The 18963-nt window shown below is 53.4% G+C and overlaps 1 protein-coding gene and 2 pseudogenes across 1 annotated transcript; 1 reads left to right on the forward strand and 2 right to left on the reverse strand.

The window, feature by feature from the left end:
- LOC115337848 overlaps positions 1-6284 on the reverse strand; it is a 64789-nt pseudogene extending 58505 nt beyond the window's left edge.
- A 369-nt stretch (positions 6285-6653) lies between these two features.
- LOC115337867 (inositol 1,4,5-trisphosphate receptor-interacting protein-like 1) lies at positions 6654-8285 on the reverse strand. The gene is made up of 2 exons (XM_030006282.2): positions 8011-8285; positions 6654-7977 (listed from the first exon to the last, which is right to left on the reverse strand). Exons 1-2 carry the CDS (start codon positions 8264-8266, stop codon positions 6824-6826), a joined length of 1410 nt encoding a protein of 469 aa, XP_029862142.1. The 5' UTR covers positions 8267-8285; the 3' UTR covers positions 6654-6823.
- A 5695-nt stretch (positions 8286-13980) lies between these two features.
- Positions 13981-18954, forward strand: LOC121232402 (annotated as a pseudogene).
- Positions 18955-18963: the final 9 nt, after the last annotated feature.

An 18963-nucleotide genomic window follows, 5' to 3' on the forward strand; every position in this document is an offset into this window, starting at 1 on the left:
ACAGGGATCACAGCCTTTTCTGGAGGAAGGTCGAGCCCTGGCAGAAATAAACCAACCCATCACCCCCTGGCATGAGGCTTTCCCACTGTCTCTGACCCCACCAAAGCCTGTTCTCCTGTCCCAAGGGTGAGGGTAGAAATCAAGATGAGGAGAGCGCATGGAAAAGTAGCTGCGTAAGCTCTAGCATCAGAGTGAAGTTGCTACTAATGACTTTATGAAATGACTCTATGAAACACTATTTTGGCGAAAACCTGCTCCCCATCGTGCCTCTAGCTCTCACCCACAGCTTGCCAAACTCATTGGGAAAGCTTCAGCAGTGCCATCAGCCACTGGTTTCAATAGTCTCCCGCAGAAATACAAAGACATACTCTCCTCTGAGGTGATGCTTTGGCCAGAACGTAACCCTGAGGAGATGTCAGTGCGCACAGGCAGCAGGTGCTGTGGACAACTCCGTATAGCACCATGAGGGGTACTGCTGTATCGTGCTTGCACAGGGAGGAGTTTGAGCCACAGCGGTTGCACTCAGGCCACGATTCAGCTTTACCGCCCTGCTAAACTCTGGAGACCTCAGTCTCGTTCAAGTTTGTCCTCGGGAGCTGCCAATCGCACCTCCAGTGGGACTGGCTCAGTGGTGACCAAAAGCCGCTGGCAGCACACGTGTATTCTTTACTCCTTCCTTGTGCTGGGGCAGTCAGGTCTTTCATGCCACCGCTGCTGTGGCCCGCTACAGTGCTCCACGCTTGACACAGCGTTTCACGCTACCCTGTCCTTTGCAATGGATTAATGGATTAACCCCTGATCTTTGCAGTGACCTAACTTGTGTTCTGATTGATGGCTCTACTTGTTTTCTTGCATTTTGCATCACCAACACAAGAGAAAGGACCACCTTACAAAAGAAACAGCTGCTAAAGAGGAGGAAAGAAACTCGGCAAGTACTTTATGGGCAATTCCCATCCTTTGTTCCACAGTAGGTGTGATTTGGGGTAGGCAAACATTTGGAAATGGCTGTTTCTCTCTCTTGGCCAGCTCTCATTGCTTTAACAAGACTAGGAACCAACTGTGGAAGACTGATGTTTTGGAGAGGGCAAGAATGTCTTTAGCCATTCGCTTGTTACGCTTTTTCAGGACCGTAGTGCAATACATAAATCTCTGGCTCCAGCTAGAGGCCGTTCATGGCTAGGGTTCTAACCTGAAAGGAGCTCTCATTACAAAGTATTGCTGTATTAAGGCGCATAGTGCAACAATATAACAAATATCCCAAAGAGAACGATAAGAGCAGAGACCGCGGAGACTTTCACACGCTGTCCATCCCAGACACCAGGACTTTCCTCCTTGTCTATCAAGCAACAAGATGACATGCTGTTCCCTTCCCTCCATCTATGTTATCAAGCCAATGAGCCTCGAAATGTATTAACCCTACTTGACATTGTGAAACAAGACCTCTGTTTGACTGAGCTATTGCCCTGGTAGTTACGCACAAAGTCTGGCTGCTTTGTTAAAGGTGAAGCCCTGCGAGTGCAGTGCCTGCCTTCCCCAGCTGGGCAGGAATCAGGTAGGACTTGATTCCTGGGCAAGACTTGTGATACTGCTCGAGCCTCACTGCATGTAGTGAGCGGGGTGCCCCAGCCAAAGACCAGCAGCATCAAGGAGGGCTGATGGCCAGCCATTTCAGCCCCCTTTCTGTCCTCCGGTGGGTGAAGCAGCGCCTGGGCAAGGGGATGTGCTGAGGGATGCTGGCACACAAGGTCCCGCTGTGGGGAGTGGTAGCGATACAAGGGGATGTGCCAGGGAGCCCACTGGGCAGAGACTCACCCCTGTGGGGTGCTGCCACAGCTAGAAGCCAGCCCAGCTGGAATACGTACAGTACGCTCAGACACCGAAGGAGGGAGGCTGCTTTTCCCCCAGAGCTCACGTGGAGAGAACAGAGAGAACAGAGGAAGAACAAATTGCCCATGTCAGCGCTGAGAGCTCAGTCAACTCCTCGAGTGCAAGGGTGGCGATTCAACGTATTTGGAGGATTGGGACCTCAGGGCAGTGCCTATGAACCTCGTCCCTGACAGCGTGATGCAGTCACCCGGTGACAGGTATGGGTGGCCAAGGCTGCAGGCGTAGGCAAGATGTGTGGGAATTACCAAGAGAATTAGGACGGTGAAAAATCAAAGACCAGGGCAAAAAGCCCTAATGGGATGGAACTGACAAAGGCGTGGAGGGGGAACAAGAGGACCGAACCATCTTGCTGGAGGCTCCTGCCCAGCACTTGTGGTCCGGGGAGTTTCCAGGGGACATTGCGGGTGTTTGGGAGCCCAGAGGCAACACCAGCCCAGGGGCAGTATGAGTGGCCTGAGAAATCTGACGTAGAGGAGGCTCTCTTGTGGGGTCTTAATCAAAGGAAAAGCAACTCTGCCAGGGGAAACAAGCCTGCCATATGAGGCAAGACTGGGTTTGTCTAGCCTTGAGAAAAGAAGGCTTAGGGGAGACCTTGTCACCATGTTCTAGTATTTAAAGGGTGGCTAAAAAGAAGATGGAGACTCCCTTTTTCCAAGGAGTCACATGGGCAAGATGAGGGGTAATGGGTACAAGTTAATGCAGGGGAGACTTTGATTGGACAGGAAAGGAAAATTTTTCACAATGAGAACAATCAGCCATTGGAATAATCTCCCCAGGGAAGCGGTGGATTCCCCAACATTTAAGACTAAGATACTTTTCAGGTTTGGCTGGACAGGGTGCTGGGCCATCTTGTCTAAACCTTGCTTTTGCCAAGAAAGGTTTAAGGGGACGATCCTTGAGCTCCCTCCCAACCTGCTATTCTAGGATTCTGTGAATTGTTTTCCTTTATATCCATCAATATCCCCCTCCCAAAACACAGCAGTTCCTTCCAGTCCACTCAAATGCTAAGGAAAATCGACACCAACCCAGAAAGCCCAGAGGAGCTCTACCGGCTGACTGGGATTGTCCCTCTTGCAACAAGATCGTGAGCAGGTTTGCAGCAACATTTGTGGGAGCTACCACTGAGAGCAGCTGCGTTTTCCAGAGACACCCTCCGTCTGTAATATGGACGGCCACTTGGCAGCGGAGCAGTTCTTTCCTCCCACACGCAGACCCCCCTGGAGTGTACCTTTAAAGCCCTGTCACGACCCGGGCTGGACAGACCTGGCGGGAGGGTCGTGGTGAGTTCGGAATTCCCTCGGGCTAAATTAAGGGGAAACGGCACCAAACGATCGGTTAAACGTGATATCCGTGGCAGAAGCAGCCTGAACTTGGGAGGCGTTAACAGCAGGTGGCGGGGTTTCTCACAGCAGGAATTGGCGCGAAACCACCTCAGCAACCCGTGTGACCCGCGGTAACCGTATGCATCAGCTCGGGGCAGAAGGAGAGCCCTCCCGCTGAGGCAGCGGCTCGGAGCGGCCCCCCCTTGCTCTCTAAACTCCTTCTCAGAGAAGAGCCCGGGGGCGGCTGGATGCGCTCCTAGTCCCAGACTTGGTCAGCGGTTTTATGTCTCAAAGGGATGAGGTGTAGGGGTTATAAAAGGAGAGAGAGACGGAGGGAAGGGAGAGAGAACGATTTCGCCGGCCCAGCCAGCCTCGCGGCCCAGTTCCAGTAGGGGCGCGCGTGGTGGGGCTTCCGTTTCTGTCGTTTTATCATCTCCTTGCCCCTCCTTCGGCGGGCACTCGAGCTCATTCGGCTAATTAGGTGTCCTGCGCAGTTTGTGCTTTCAGAACTTTCGGGAAATGGGTCGCTGGGCTCGGGGGTCCTCTGGGGAGTAACGTCTTCCCTGCGGGCGTGAGCGTTGTGTGATCTTTGGCCGTGCGGTGAGCTGCCCTGCTCAGCACATCAGAGGAGCGTTGTCAGAACAGGGAGCTGTGCACCCTCCGGCACGGCCTCCCCCTCCTGTTGCTGATCTGGGCCGATCGGCTTCTTTTCACCGGCGGTTCCTTGCTGTGCAGGGTTCGTCCTTACGCAGAACTTGCCCCACCACGATGTTTGAGACATTAACTCCTTCAGTCTCTCACAAGCCCTCAGGTTCAGAAAAGGTCTCCTACCCAGCGTAGTGCAGTTTTCCTCTTTGGGGGCAGAAACTAATTGCGAGAGTTAAAACAGAGGGAGTATCAAAGATGCCTTGGCATATGCCTTGGGAAGGAGGGATGCCAGAGGCTGTGATGTTTACTGGCCTCTGCCGTTAAAGAGGGGGAAAACGAAACACCATATAAATACGATGCACCTAAATATTGCCAAAATGGGTGTGTGATAAATATCCAGACAGAAAGAGGCAGACAGCTCCCACATACTTGCTCTAGCTACGCTAAGTGGTACGTTTCCTGCTAAAGACAATCTAAACCCCAAAGATACAGCTTAAAATCCTAAGGACTCATGAAGGATGAATATGATATCACGAGATGACCAAATGCTACTTGAAAGACACGATCCTATCAGAGAGAAAGTAAAAGCCAGTAAAGCCAGCCTCAGCCTACCAAATGATTAGGAAGATGTCTGAGTTGCCTTTCTCCCTGCCAAATGTCAGCATTATGAAAACAGGCCTCCTGAAGGTGTCAGCTAGCCAGAGTTTGCAGCAGTGGGAGGAGGGCAGCACCATTACCTGGTAGGGGGGTGATACAGGTATTTACTCAGTGTGTCTTCAGGGCGGTGGAGGAAGCACAGCATGTTCTCCACCAGCCACTCCCTCGTGCAGGTACGCTCCAGCTCCATGCAGATGCAGGATTCTCTCGCCCGCATCTCCTCCATGGTGACTATATCAAGGTGGAAGGCGTGCCCAAGGAGAGAATGCAGGGGCACAAGCAGGTGGTAGACAGCATTGTCCTCGTGAGGACTCCAGCCTTCAAAGGCGCTGCCCACCCCGATGGCTGGCTGCAGCACCAGCAAGAAATTATTCAAGAAAAGCCATCAAAAAACATGGAGGAAGTCGCCACCAGTTCCTACGCCACCTTGCATTTGTTGGCTAGGTTCTGCGCTGGACACTGAATGCCATTTTGAAAAACCATGCCCATAATCACTATCATCATAGGGGTCTTCTTCACTTTCTTCCCCTCCTGACCCTCACCCCCTCCTCCTCTTCCTCCTCCTCTACCTCCTCCTGCTCCATGTCACTGCTGGAGCACTCCTTCTCACTGCTGCTGACATCCTCACAGCTCCTTTTCTTGAGCCACCAGAAGACCCCAAAGAGCGGGACGAGGACTAGAGGAAAGGACCAGACCTGCCACTGCTGCAGGCCATCAAAGAGCAGGGCTCCCCAGGCCACGCCGCTCTGCTTCTGCATCCTCTGCTCCTGGGTCCTCTGCTCCATCTGCTGCACTGGATGAATCATGTTCTGTCATGCACAGCTGTGGAGGGTGGCAAATTATTCTGATAGCCCCAGTGCAGGAGCATGGACAGGGGGAGGAGCCTTAGTCACAGAATCAGTGAAGCCAGAGCCCACCGCATCAGCTCTTCTGCAAAATGCTCCCTGACTCTGTGGCAGCTGAGCCGTCAGCACCCTATGCCCGCATTCCCCAACAAAGTGATGCATGGACACTCACAGATGCAGCGTTTGTTCAAACACACCATTTATTGGCAACTTTGCACAGCATAAAGCTCCCAGAAGGAATGGCCTCTCTCAAAGAGGCAGGGATGGTCACTGTCCAGGTGGCAACAAGAGTCTCTGTCACAAGCCTCCTTGCAACAGCCTCTTCAGCTGCGTCAGGTCAGACTCCTCAGAGCGTGCTTTTGCTGTGGAGGAAAGGTGCGGCAGCAATTCCCACTGCCAGTTGAGCAGTGTCTTCTCCATGTCCTGCATGCTCAGTTCTGCAGCACCAGCTCCCCAGGGAGCATGTAGGATGAGCAGATTCTTCACCCACACCCCGGTGAACACACAGAAGCACATCAGTGGTGCCTCTCACTTGGTCTCTGCACAGCTGGAGCTGCCAGGAAGAATTTCTGGGCCCATGTGAAACGCCATCCTTTTACCCTCCAGATTCTCTCCACCGTGCCACTGCGGGCAAGGCATTGAGTAGCTGCGTGATGCCAGGCTGCCTGCTGGCATTACCCCACAGCACCTGGGAAGCCAAAGCCCAGTGAATCACTGAGACCAGAGCCCACTGCACCAGCTCTTCTGCAAGACGCTCCCCGACGCCGTGGCAGCTGAGCTGTCAGCACCCTATGCCCGCGTTCCCCGACCCAGAGATGCACGGACACTCACGGACACAGCCTTTGTCCAAACAAGAGATTTATTGACATCTTTGCGCACGGTGGATCTCCCGGAGGGAATGGACTCTCTCAGAGAGGGAGGGCGGTCGCTGTCCGCGTGGTAACAGGTTGCATCGGGTCCCACTCCGCAGCGTGTGCTTTTGCTGTTGAGGAAAGGGGCGGCAGCAATTCCCAGTGCCGATAGAGCAGCATGTTCTCCATGTCCAGCATGCTCAGTTCTGTGGCACCAGCTCCTCAGGAAGCATCTAGCATGGGTGCTTTCTCCATCCAGACTGCAGTCTCAGGCACACAGAGGCACATCAGCGCTGCCTTTCGCTTGGTTCCTGCACAGCCGGAGCTGCCAGGAAGAATTTCTGGGCCCATGTGAAATCGCCACCATGGCCGTGACCGTGAGGGGAAAGGAGGATGAACATCACTTTGTAGCCACCATAGTCACCACCATCTGCTGCACTGGAGAGACTGCCTAGAGGAGAACCCTGACGCTCTTGACAGAGGGCTGCTGTACAGGGATTTCCCTTTACTTTCTGTGTCCCGCATTCTTCCCTCTTTTTCTCTGCAGTATGAGCTGGTAGTCTGCTGTCGGCTGTGACCCCTGCAAACACAGCTCTGTGCGTGAAGATCTCTTTCAGTGTCCGTAGAGCAGCAGTCTCATGAACCGTTGTCGCAGATACATATGCTCACGCATTGCCTCGGCGTGGGCGGCTGGATCCTGCACCAGGTGCTGGAAGAGGTTGAGTGGTTCGGCCATTTGGAAGTCTGGGGGCAAGATTATCTCCTCAGGCACACTCTCGTTGCCTAAGAAGAAGTGGTCGAGGCGTCTCTCCTCCAGGCAGCGGCGCAGGTATCGCATGGTATCATCCATCCGGAGCACGAAATGCCTCCTGCGCCAGCCTGACAGGGGTATGGTGTTCAGGAGGTGCATCACAACTGTCTTCAAGGTATAGGTGGAAAAGCCTGTGCCCACCAGGATGCGGGCGTAGGCCTGCAGGCATCTGAGGTGGATGCTGTCATGCGGGACCTGCCTGGCCATATGCCTGAAGAACTTTGCCTCTGCCACAGCGTAGCTCTCTGGCCACGTCGTGCTTGGGGTGAAGAGGGCCTCTGTATCCTGGCTGCTCACAAAGATGTCCGAATTGCCTTGCTGCACCCCAAACATCATCTCAATAATGTGGCTTTTGTTGTTGCCTTCTGTCACCCGGAATTTGCATGAGCGGCTAGAGGGCGACATGGTTAGACGCCATGTGGATGACTGAGGCAAAACCACCCAGGCTTCTTGCACCAGTTGATAGAACCAGCGGGCAGTTTTCTGCACATCTAGGTAGGAGCCAGTGCAGAGGGTGCGTAGGAGGCTGGGACCCTGATCCCTCCTAAGCTCCTCCACAGGGTGGTGCAGGAAGCACAGCATCTCTCCTGCCAGCTGCTCCCTCATGCAGGTGCACACCAGCTCCACGCGGACGTAGGAGTACCATGCCGGCGTCTCCCCCCTGTTGCCCAACTCCAGGTGGAAGGCGTGCCCACGGGGGGGCTTCAGGGGCACGAGCAGGCGGTAGATGATGTCTTCCTCGTGGGGACTCCAACCTTCAAAGGCGCTGCCCACCCCGATGGCGGGTTCCAGCACTGGGAAGAAACTATTTGACAAGTTCTCTTGGAAGACAAGGATGAAGTTGTCAATGAGGTCCTTTACCACTTGACAGTCCCTGGCTAGGTTCTGAACTGGCCACTGTATGTGCTCTGCAAATAACCTTCCCAGATCATTGTCACTGTCACTGTCATCTTCTTCTTCCACCTCCTCTTCCACCTGCTCCCTGTCACTGCTAGAGCTCTCCTCGTCACTGCTGCTGTCCACCTCCTGGCTCCTTTTCCTGAGCCAACAGCAGAGCCTGAAGAGCAGGAGCAGGACTCCAGCAACAGCCCAGAACTGCCACTGCCGCAAGGCAGCAAAGAGCAGGGCTCCCCAGGCAAAGCCGCTCTGCTCCTGGGTCCTCTGCGCCAGCTCCTGCGTCCCCTGCTCCAGCTCCTGCAGCAGCCGAGTCATCTCCCAGCTAAGGTACTCCTCGCGCTGCTGCATGCGCTCGCGTGTGGCCTCATCCAGCTCATCACCGACCATCTGAGCGTTCCAGAGGATGCTTTGCACAAGCAGGGTGAAGAATTGTCTGGCAGCCATGGCCTGCAGGAGGAGGGAGAGAAGGGGTTCAGTGGGGCTGGGAGGGAGGGAGCTGGCGCCGGGGGGAGCAGGGGCGGGAGCCGCAGGGAGCTGGGGGCAGGTAGGAGAGGGGGCGAGGCAGCCGGGAGGCAGCAAGGCCTGCGCCCAGCCCCGGATGCGGTGGCACCGTGCCCTGCCCAAGGTGTTCCCGCGAGCAGCTGGGCCCTCGATGCAGGCTGAGAACCCACCCCCCCGGGGGCCCTCGTCCAGCCCAGCCTCCCCCCGCCTGCGCACTCACCGCTCGCCCAGGCTGTACTGGGGCAGCGCTGCCAGCTGGTGCCTTTTATACCCACCCCCCCCCCCCCATTGTGACTCGTCCCCTCTGATGTCACAGGTGCCAGAGCGCATCACAGGCACGCCCGCCGGCCAGCCCCGGCCTTCGGCCTCACCCCGGCTCAGCCACTCACAGCTGCCCTGCTGTACCGGTGAAGGCTGGGCTAGAGTTGGTTTTCTTCACGGGAGCTTGCGTGCCGCTTTACGTTGGATTTCTTGCCATCTGCCTGCCAACGGCAATCTCACAATCCCGGAACGTCCTGAATTGGAAGGGACCCCCGAGGGTCGTCGAGTTGAACCCCTGACTCCGCACGAGGCAACCTCAAATAGGTATCATAGAATGAGACTATGTGCAAATGCTTCTTGAATACCAACAGGCTTGGGGCCGTGACCCTTTCCGGGGAGGGGCTTGTTCCGCTGCTTGACCACCCTCTCGCTGAAGAACTTTTTCCTAATATCCAATCGGAACTGCCCTTGACGCAGCTTTAAGCCATTCCTTCACGTCTTATGTCACTGAGGCTCAGACAATCTAATTAAACATTTTAAAATCAACGTGTTTGTTCTTCAATCAAAATTGTCTAGAACTCCAAGAGCGTTAGTAAACCAGCGGTTCAATGATGTTAGGGGAAATTGATACTACACAACCAACATTGAGTGTAAAAGGAACTGGGCCTTAAGCCTCATTGTTTTACGACTATTCATATTGGACATATAACTAATGATTAGAAATTGGTTTAGATATGATTAATAGAATGCGGGTGCTTATAAAACAATATCTATGAGCTGCTTAATTGTTGTATGCGACTCCCTCTTCATGGCTGGCTTAAAATCCAGTCAAGCTGAATCAACAGAGGAAGGATCATATACATCTTAGCCGAAGACATGGGAGTAAGTGATTAACTTCAGAACAAGATAAATTAATGAAATAACCTGAGTAGTTTCTTTGGAAATTCATAGGTACCTTTGAAGCGTAAGAAGATAAGTGATGATGGTGACCGGAGACCTTCTGCCTATGACCACCAGTCTCAGAAGAACATGAGAATGGAGAATGGGGAATGGATGAGATAAGACGATGAATGATAACGATAGGAGAACAGAAAATCGGCTGGAAAATTACAGAGACTTCGGCTGGAAAATTACAGAGACTTTGGATTGGGACAATGGGTGGCCAAAGGGTATGTGAGGTTTGGAAACTTTTGGAAGTGCGCCATTCACTGCGGTGGTGGCCCAACTCGGAGTTGTTAATAAAGCAAACCTAGAGAAACCCGTGACTGAAAATCCTTTCACAATTAGAATGCTTAAGCTTTAGAAATAGTAACCCAACATGCTCATGTCACGGACGCTCACGGACGCAGCTCGTGTTCAAAGAAGTGGTTTATTGACATCTTGGCTGCTGCGGCTACGCCCACCCTCGTAAAGAGTGTGGGGAGTTTCGTTAACGGGGGTACATTAGATGCTCTTCAGTGGTGATGCAGCTAGGGGTTTCTGGGGGTCGGGAGTGTTTCTGACGGAGGGACCTGGGGACGATCAACCGATAACGTCCCGAGTAGCCTACCGGGCTGGGGGTGCGGAGCCCAAGGAGAGAGGAGAATCCGTTCCTGTTCGGGTAAAGGCATTGTCGGGGTTAACGGAGGGGGTGCAAAAGGCCTCCTGTGTTGGGGTGATGTGTGTTTGCGGGGGCCGGTCTCTTCTGTCAGGTGGCTGGAGGCAGGGCGAGAGGAAATGGCCTCACGTTGCGGCAGGGGAGATGGAGGTTAGATATTAGGAAACATTTCTTTACTGAGAGGGTTGTCAGACATTGGAATAGGCTGCCCAGGGAAGCGGCTGAGTCACCATCCCTGGAGGTGTTCAAAAAGCGAGTGGACGGGGTACTTCAGGACGTGGTTTAGTGGGCACGGTTGGTGGTCGGACTCGATGATCTTGAAGGTCTCTTCCAACCTAAATGGCTCTAAGATTCGATGACAGGGGGCAGGCAGCGAGGGATGGCGCCGCCCACAGAGGTGGACCCCCGCCACCTTAGACCTCTTCTCAGAGGGCTACGGACGCTTTGAAGAGCCTCCGAGAACGTCCCTCAGAGAAAGGGCTGAGCGCAACCCGCCAAAACCGCCACGAACCGCCCGGCCCGCGCAGGCGTCGAACTGGGCGGAAGCGTCCCACAGCACCGCGGCTCCCGGGCGCGAGGGCGGGTGGGCGGAGCCGGAGGGCGGCGCGGCGGGCGGCGGGCAGGTCCGGCAAGGCAGTCGCAAGCCCCGCCCCGAACGCCGCCCCGCCCCTGGCGCGGGCCTGACCCCCGTCCCCGGGGCGGGCCGGGTCGGCGGGCCGATCCCGGAGGGGATGAGCGGCGGAGAAAAGCCGGCAGCCGGTGGAATCGCCAGAGGGCAAAACTGGAGACCGAAGGGAGACGCCGGCACCCGCACCCCCCCCTCGCGCGGCACTGCGAGGGGGACGGGAAGAGTGAAGAAACGCGGAGCTGCGGCGTGGGGTTCAGGCCGCCCCGTCCGCGCGGTGAGTTCTTCCCAGTGGTCTGCTGATGAGGAGCCTCCTACACTCTTGGTTCCTGTGGGTCCAAGACGGGTAAGTTCAGAATTCCTGACTGATACAGGGGCCCGGATTAGTGGCTTACAGAAACAACTAGCTGATGAGCTAGGAGTCAAACCCTCAGGAAAGTGCCAGGAGCGGCAGAAAAACGTCCCGTAGCTCAAACTGAACTCGGGCTGCCTGGGGAAAGAGAGGGACGGCTGTGGAAGTGGCTGTGAGCTCTTACAAGGGAAATGTACTGGGATTCGATGTGCTGGCAGGCAAATGATGGTATCTACGCAGTGGCAGGGTGTGGAGCTGTGGAGGCAGAGGGGCAGAGGCTACCCACGTGAAAACTTTGTAGGTTGCTCCTGCGCTACCGCCATCTAAAGTAACCCATGTCTCTCGATACCCGCTACCAAATGGGGGATTTCAGAAAGTAATTGGCGACCTCGAGAAAAGACACATCATAAGTCGCACACATTCCCCTTATAATTCTCCAGCTTGGCCAGTCCGTAAACCGGGTGGGAGGTGGCAATTAACAATTAACAATTGATGGCTGAAGCCATCTGGAATCTGTTGACCAAGAATGGGCTAGACATGCCGCTTTCTAAATGTCAAGGTCCCGGACAAAAATTAAATTCCTAGGAGCTTGGTGGAGAGCTGGAGCAGTCACGGTACCTGGTGACACTCTGTCAGCTATTGAGAAGGGACAGACTCCAGGCAATAAGATGGAATTACAGCAGCTGCTAGGTACCTTGGGCTACTGGAGAAAACATATACCCGGGTTCTCAGTGATTGCCCGCCCTCTGTGTGACTTGCTTTGAAAGAAAAGGAAATGGGATTGGAGTCCGCAACATACAGAAGCTCTCAATATCCTGAAAGATGAGCTCAAGGCTTACCAGAGGCTAGGCCCGTTGCACCCGCGAGATCCTTTAAGGGTGGAGTGGGGATTTGCTGCGCATGCTTTGTGCTGTGGCATGTTCCAAAAGGGACCATGAACACCAGCTAGACCTTTTTTGTTCTCTTCCGCTTCATTTAAGGAGGCTGAGCAACGGTACTTGGACTGGGAAAAAGGGGTCCTTTCCCTCATTAGAGTGGTTAAGGAGGCTGAAAAGCTGCGCACGTTACAAGATGTTACAGTAGAGGGCCCTCTTCCTCTCCTAAACTCAGTCCTCAATGGATCGCCTCCTCCCAAGGGAGAAGCCCAAAAGGCCGCAGTTAGGAAATGGTATGCATACTTAGAAGGGATTAGCCAGTTGCCTCCACTAAAAGAGGGTCCGCTTAAGGCCTCCAGACTACAACAGCCTGTAAAGCCCAATCTGACCTTCTTGGGTCGACCCTACAAACCTTCTCCGACTGAAGAGGCACCTGAATTTGGGCAGGCTCCGATATGCAGGGACTATGGTTCACTGATGCATCTGCCCATCCAGTGGGATGAAGGTGGCAATATAAAGCGGTAGCATTAGAAATTGGTACCGGGAAGACAGTCAAAGAAGAGGGCGAAGGTAGTGCACAAGTAGGAGAATGACGGGCTCTATTACTGGCCACAGAGAACGGTGCTACTGTCGTTTATACTGACTCCTATGCAACCATTAAGGGCGTTAGAGAATGGATATGTCAGTGGGAATCCAGTAAATGGGAAATAGGTCGTACAAAGGTATGGAGGACAGAGGACTGGCAACGTCTCCTGGCAATAGGGAGGTCCCGGCCTTTAAAGGTGGGATGGGTCAAGGGCCACGCACGGGAGGGACCCCCCCCCTGCAAAATGGAACCACCAGGTGGACCACCTGGCCCAAATCAGGACGGTCACCAGTGAGAAGGAAGATGGGGATGGATTAGCTGAATGGTTGCATATCAAGCGAAGCCACTCAGGGAAAGCAGATCTCTATTATGAATGCTGATCCCGGGGTTGGCCATTGCCTATGAAAACCTGTGAAGCAATCCTCAGAGCTTGCGCACAATGCCAAATAAGGCTCAAGGCTGATCACCCAAATCAAGCCCTGGCCCAGCATATCAGACAAGGCAAGGCTCTTTGGAGCACGTGGCAGATTGATTACGTTGGCCGTTTGAAACCACCCCATGGGAGGAAATATATTTTGGTAGGAAGTAGAGGTGGTACCGGGATTGTAATGGCCACAGCCATTAACACAGCCACCGGAGATCAGACAGTCCAAGCTCTGTGAGAATGGTTTATTATTTTACCTATTCCTGAATGTATACAAAGTGACAATGGGTCACATTTCATGGCCACAGTGGTACAAGACTGGGCACGAGGGGAAGGCATCAAATAGGTGTTTCACACACCATATTATCCCCAAGCTAACGGTATAGTTGAACGAACCAATGCTTTGATCAAAAGACATGCTGATGTCTCACACCATAACTGGGACATACGATTACCACAAGCAGTTTTTACTATTAATAACCGATGGGAAATTATTGAAGTCCAAAAATTCAAGCATTTTGTTCTACGGGACCATTTACTTGTGATGACTCTATACCGGACGATCACTGGACACCAGTTCCCACTAAGGATGTATGTGGGCCAACCTGTCATGGTGAAACTGCCCTCCGTTGGCATTGTTCCTATGACCCTGCCTAAACCCAGAGGCTTATATGCCTGGGAAGCCCTAGACAGGAGTGGAAAGACTCCCCATATCAGTGCCTGGTGGATAACCCCCCGACTTCCAACCCCGAGACCTGGTCTCAAAGGACTGAGGCCTAGCTTTGTGTTTTCTTACAGGACAATGGAGAAATAAGCCATCCTGGTGCTCCTACTGGCCGTGATGATGGTGGCCAGCGTGGATGGTGAAGATCTGGATGACAGTGTAGTGGCAAAAATGATGGTGGGATTCACCCGAATGATGAACCTAACTTCTGTAACAGTTTGCCTACCTACCCCCAAGTCAGCTGAAGACCCTCTACTGATTTTTGTGCAGGACATCAATATATCGCTAGCCCTTGAGCTCACATGGGAGCAATTTAACAGTTATAGCTGGAGGTTCAAAGAGGGCAGGGGAGGAGGCTATACTTATATTGTCTATAGTTGGTCACCAGGTGCGGTAAATGCTAGTTCGGTATAGAACACCAGATGTAATTATATTCTCCAACCTACCCATGAGGCCATGGGGTGGAGCTGGAATGGTACTACACCATGCCCTGAAATTCCATGGGGGACTACCAAATATAGTACTCGATGGAACACTAATGACCATTCTCTACAATACACAAAGCCATTAAACACCTCATGGTGTATCAAACACCCTGAACGGGATAACAGTGAATGTCCCAGTACATGTAACCGAAACTCATTTGACTGCCCCTCAATTGCATGTGGGCTAGACACACCTGTGGACCTAGCTGATATGGAGAAAAAGAAAAAATAATACTGGCAGGGAAATCTCTGCCTCTGGAACTGTCAGGTGGAATTGGGTGCAAGGATAAAATGCCATTACTGTGGCTATAACCTCCCATCCAAGAAGCTCTGATACAAGGCTGTCCGTGTAGCAATACTAGCTACTCACAACCTTCTGTCCTGAACTGGAGCAAGAGAGACTACTGTCATCGCCTTACTACCATACCAGGTTCATGTCAAACATCCAGCAGTCTCTGCACGCCCTAACTTAGTGTGGGCATGTTCTGATGGCCACCTATATTCCCGACTATATCCAGCCATCCTGGGACTAGCCTGCACATTAGCTGTGCTTTCTCTCTGTCCTGTTAATTGGGAAGGACCCATGCCATACAAGTGGTGGGATCGTAGGCCAAGGGATTTACAGAAGGGATGGCAGGAAGCCTCAACACCAGTCGGATGGTGGATGGAATCAATATTTGGGCTAGGAATTGCTCTGGTATGAAACCGACAGAGCATTCTAGAACTGGGTCTACAACTATCAGCCTTAGCCAATGCTATGTCTGACAGTTTGGGGCCTCTTGAACGATCAGTTACAACATACCAGGAAAATGACCATCCAAACCCGAGCCATACTGGATTTGATGCTACTAAAGGAGAAAGGTGTATGAAGAGTTTTTGAACATGTCAGTGGATGACTGCTGTGTCCACATTCCAAATGTATCAGTGCTGCTTCAGGACCAAATCAACAAAATGAAGAAAGCGGCAAAAGACTCAGATGCAAATGGTGCTGCACTAGGGACTAATTGGCTGGGAAAGGTTTTTGGTATGTTTGGATTTTCTATGTCGAGATGGATAACCAGCCTCTTCCAATCTTTAACAATGATTGTAGTTATGATTATTGTAATCTGTATTACAATAAACTTTATTAAACGCGCTGGTAGTGAAATCTGTATTAATGGTTATGTATACTCCCTTAAACCTTTTCATGTATTAGATACCCCCAATATAACTTCAGAATAAGAAGGAAATGACAATCCACAATGAGCGTCAAAAACTCACCAAAAACTGTGATCCCTTTTAACTTTGGAGGCAAGGGGTCACTGTACCACCACTCCAAGGAAACCAGTTGAATTGTGACTGTGGTCACGGGGTGGTATGTGTGGCAGGTACACTCGCCCTGATAGAGACTGAAACTTCTCAGGCCATGAAAAAGAGAAAAAAAACCCCGGAAGCCACAGTCAGGGGGTCAAGCCCGCCCCACCTGCATGGTTGAGTTACAACCACCAGGTACACACGTAGGAATAACAAAGTGTTGACCCTCAGACCAATGAGGACTAATATGACCATATATAACCACAAGCCAGATTCGACGATGGTATAAATGGTGCCCTAGCAGAGGGCAAATTAAGTTGGTCCTCCTTGGAGCAGCGGGTCTGCAGTTGGGGACTGTCCCCTTTGGTCGGCACAGGCACCGGAAGTACCACCTCAAGGTTGAGAGCCCTCATTCATTAGAGTGAGTTCTATGTGCGTTTTGGGTTAATGTTTCTACAGCTTAAGAATTCTTAACAAGGTCCTTGTAGTATAAATTTCCCCTTACATCATTGAACCTGTGGTTTACTACTGTTGTTGGAGTTCTAAACGATTTGGATTGAAGAATACACTTGTTGATTTTAACATGTTTACTTTGATTGTGTGAGCCTCGGTGACATAGGCAGCAGGACTATGGAAGTTCATCATCCCCTGCTGGACACAACACTGGTGAGACTTCACCTCAATTAGTCTGCTCAGATTTCGTCCAACTCGGTACAGGAATGACACTGAGGTGCTGGAGCGCATCCAAAGAAGAGCAGCAAAGCTGGTGAAGGGTCTAGAGGAACAAGTCTTATGAGGAGCAGCTGAGGGAGCTAGGGTAGTTTAGTCTGCAGAAGTGATTGAATATTAGGCAAAATTTCTTTATTGCAAGGGTTATCAAGCATTGGAACAGGCTGCCCGGGGAAGTGGTTGAGGCAGCATGCCTGCAGGTATTTAAAAAACGTGTAGCCGTGGTGCTCGGGGACATGGTTTACTGGTGGAGTTGGCAGGGTGAGGTTTGCAGTTGGACTCGATGGTCTTAAGGGTCTTTTCCAGCCTAAGGGATTCTATGATTCTGTGATTTCTCTTTAAGGTTGCCCGGTGCGGAGTCAGGGGTTGGACTCACGACCCTCGGGGGTCCCTTCCAACTCAGGACGTTCCGTGATTGTGAGATTGCCGTTGGCAGGCAGACGGCAAGAAATCCAACATAAAGCAGCACGCAAGCCTCCCGTTGAAGAAAACCAACTCTAGCCCAGCCTTCACCGGTACAAGCAGGGCAGATGTGAGTGCTGAGCCGGGGTGAGGCCGAAGGCCGGGGCTGGCCGGCGTGGCGTGCCTGTGATGCGCTCTGGCACCTGTGACATCAGAGGGACGAGTCACAATGGGGGGTGGGGTATAAAGGCACCAGGTTGGCAGCGCTGCCCCAGTACAGCCTGGGCGAGCGGTGAGTGCGCAGGCGGGGGGGAGGCTGGGCTGGAAGAGGGCCCCCGGGGCGGGGGGTTCTCAGCCTGATCGAGGGCCCAGCTGCTCGCGGGAACACCTTGGGCAGGGCCACGGTGCCGCCGCCACCGGGGCTGGGCACAGGCCTTGCTGCCTCCCGGCTGCCTCGCCCCCTCTCCTACCTGCCCCCCAGCTCCCTGCGGCTCCCGCCCCTGCTCCCCCCGGCGCCAGCTCCTCCCTCCCAGCCCTCCCACTGAACCCCCTTCTCTCTCCCCCTCCCTCCTGCAGGCCATGGCTGTCATACAATTCTTCACCCTGCTTGTGCAAAGCATCCTCTGGAACGCTCAGATGGTCGGTGATGAGCTGGATGAGGCCACACGCGAGCGCATGCAGCAGCGCGAGGAGTACCTTAGCTGGGAGATGACTCGGCTGCTGCAGGAGCTGGAGCAGGGGACGCAGGAGCTGGCGCAGAGGACCCAGGAGCAGAGCGGCTTTGCCTGGGGAGCCCTGTCTTTGCTGCCTTGTGGCAGTGGCAGTTCTGGGCCGTTGCTGGAGTCCTGCTCCTGCTCTTCGCGCTCTGCTGTCGGCTCAGGAAAAGGAGCCAGGAGGTGGACAGCAGCAGTGACGAGGAGAGCTCTAGCAGTGACAGAGAGCAGGTGGAAGAGGAGGCGGAAGAAGAAGACGACAGTGACAGTGAAGATGACCTGGGAAGGTTTTTTGAGGAGCACATACAGTGGCCAGTTCAGAACCTAGCCAGGGACTGTCAGGTGGTAAAGGACCTCATTGACAACTTCATCCTTGTCTTCAGACAGCTCTTGTCAAATAGTTTCTTCCCAGTGCTGGAATCCTCCATCGGGGTGGGCAGCGCCTTCGAAGGTTGGAGTCCCCGCGAGGAAGACATCATCTACCGCCTGCTCGTGCCCCTGAAGCCCCCCCTGGGCACGCCTTCCACCTGGAGCTGGGCAACAGGGGGGAGACGCCAGCGAGGAACTTCCGTGTCCGCGTGGAGCTGGTGTGCACCTGCATGAGAGAGCAGCTGGCAGGAGATGCTTCTGCCTGCACCACCCTGAGGAGGAGCTTAGGAGGGATCAGGATCCCAGCCTCCTACACACCCTCTGCACTGAATCCTACCTAGATGTGCAGAAAACTGCCCGCTGGTTCTATCAACTGGTGCAAGCAGCCTGGGTGTTTTGCCTCAGTCATCCACATGGCGTCTAACCATCCTGCCCTCTAGACGCTCCTGCAAATTCCGGGTGACAGAAGGCAACAACAAAACCCACATTATTGAGATGATGTTTGGGGTGCAGCAAGGCAATTCGGACATCTTTGTGAGCAGCCAGAATACAGAGGCCCTCTTCACCCCAAGCACGACGTGGCCAGAGAGCTACGCTGTGGCAGAGGCGAAGTTCTTCAGGCATATGGCCGGGCAGGTCCCGCATGACAGCTTCCACCTCAGATGCCTGCAGGCCTATGCCCGCATCCTGGTGGGCATAGGCTTTTCCACCTATACCTTGAAGACAGTTGTGATGCACCTCCTGAACACCATACCCCTGTCAGGCTGGCGCAGGAGGCATTTTGTGCTGCGGATGGAGGATATCATGCAATACCTGCTCCGCTGCCTGGAGGAGAAACGCCTCGACCACTTCTTCTTAGGCAACGAGAGGGTGCCTGAGGAGATAAACTTGCCCCCAGACTTCCAAACGGCCGAACCACTCAACCTCTTCCAGCACCTGGTGCAGGATCCGGACGCCCACGCCGAGGCAATGCGTGAGTATATGGATCTGCAAGAACGGCTCACGAGACTGCTGATCTCCGGCCGCTGAAAGAGATCTTCACGCACAGAGCTGTGTTTGCGGGACTCACAGCTGATGGCAGACTACCACCTCATACCAGACTACCACCT

Source organism: Aquila chrysaetos, chromosome 2, assembly GCF_900496995.4.
Source record: "Aquila chrysaetos chrysaetos chromosome 2, bAquChr1.4, whole genome shotgun sequence".
NCBI lineage: Eukaryota > Metazoa > Chordata > Aves > Accipitriformes > Accipitridae > Aquila > Aquila chrysaetos.

Bases quoted from the DNA above. Each gene is read 5' to 3' on its own strand.
- LOC115337867 (XM_030006282.2), bottom strand. From the start codon at position 8,266: ATGCAGCAGCGCGAGGAGTACCTTAGCTGGGAGATGACTCGGCTGCTG. The intron at 7,978-8,010 runs GTGACAGGGAGC...AGGAGGTGGAAG, and splicing joins TGACGAGGAGAGCTCTAGCA to AAGAAGATGACAGTGACAGT.